Source organism: Sesamum indicum, unplaced genomic scaffold (assembly GCF_000512975.1).
Source record: "Sesamum indicum cultivar Zhongzhi No. 13 unplaced genomic scaffold, S_indicum_v1.0 C02505, whole genome shotgun sequence".
Taxonomy (NCBI): Eukaryota; Viridiplantae; Streptophyta; class Magnoliopsida; order Lamiales; family Pedaliaceae; genus Sesamum; species Sesamum indicum.
The window spans coordinates 1-731 of record NW_011630646.1 but is presented as its reverse complement, the minus strand read 5'-3'; the positions used below and the strand labels follow the sequence as shown (position 1 = coordinate 731).

The 731-nt window shown below is 43.6% G+C and overlaps 1 protein-coding gene across 1 annotated transcript; it reads right to left on the bottom strand.

The window, feature by feature from the left end:
- Positions 1 to 143: 143 nt before the first annotated feature.
- LOC110011529 (anthocyanidin 5,3-O-glucosyltransferase-like) lies at positions 144 to 728 on the bottom strand (the record flags this gene model as incomplete). Its single annotated transcript, XM_020691712.1, has 1 exon — positions 144 to 728. A coding segment is annotated over one exon (447 nt), but the record flags the coding sequence as incomplete, so codon positions are not given.
- Positions 729 to 731: the final 3 nt, after the last annotated feature.

Sequence of the window (731 nt, the reverse complement as noted above, 5' to 3'; positions counted from 1 at the left end):
TGAGGATATACAATTAAAAAAATTATAATTTATTAAATTCACTATGATAAAATCATAATAAATAAGATTAAGTTAAAAATAAATTTAATTTAAGGGACTTGCTCCCATACTATGGGAAGTAATTAACTTGGACTCCATTGATTTCTATATCAAACTTTATTTGATCTCATTTTCATTTAATATATATAGAGAGAGGGTAGTTATAATTTTTTTTAACATAAAATTTATTAACTAAAATAAAAGAGAAATAATATTCATAATAAAGAAATTCTGAACAGTAATTAAACACATTTCCAGGACTGGAGCAGCTTCGCAAGTGCTGCAATGGAGGAACCTCCTTCCATCATTGCACCCTTACCCTCCACGCTCATTTCTTCAACCACCTTCCGTATTTCCCTCCCTTTCTCCGATTCCATCAGCTCTCTCACCCTCCGCTCCACCTCCTCCGCTTCTACGAATTCGTCCTCCGCCACCTCCATCCTCAAGGCCACCTTCATATCCTCCACCAGCACCACCCTGTTCATCTTCTGCTCCGCGTACAGTGGCCACGCCACCATTGGCACAGCGGCACACACCCCTTCCAGCACCGAGTTCCAGCCGCAGTGCGTTACGAACCCGCCTACTGATTCGTGGTTCAGCACCGCCACCTGTGGGGCCCATGACTTCAGGACGAGTCCGCGGTCCTTCGTCCGATCCAGGAACCCGGCCGGGAGAAGAGTGTCCAAGTCCGG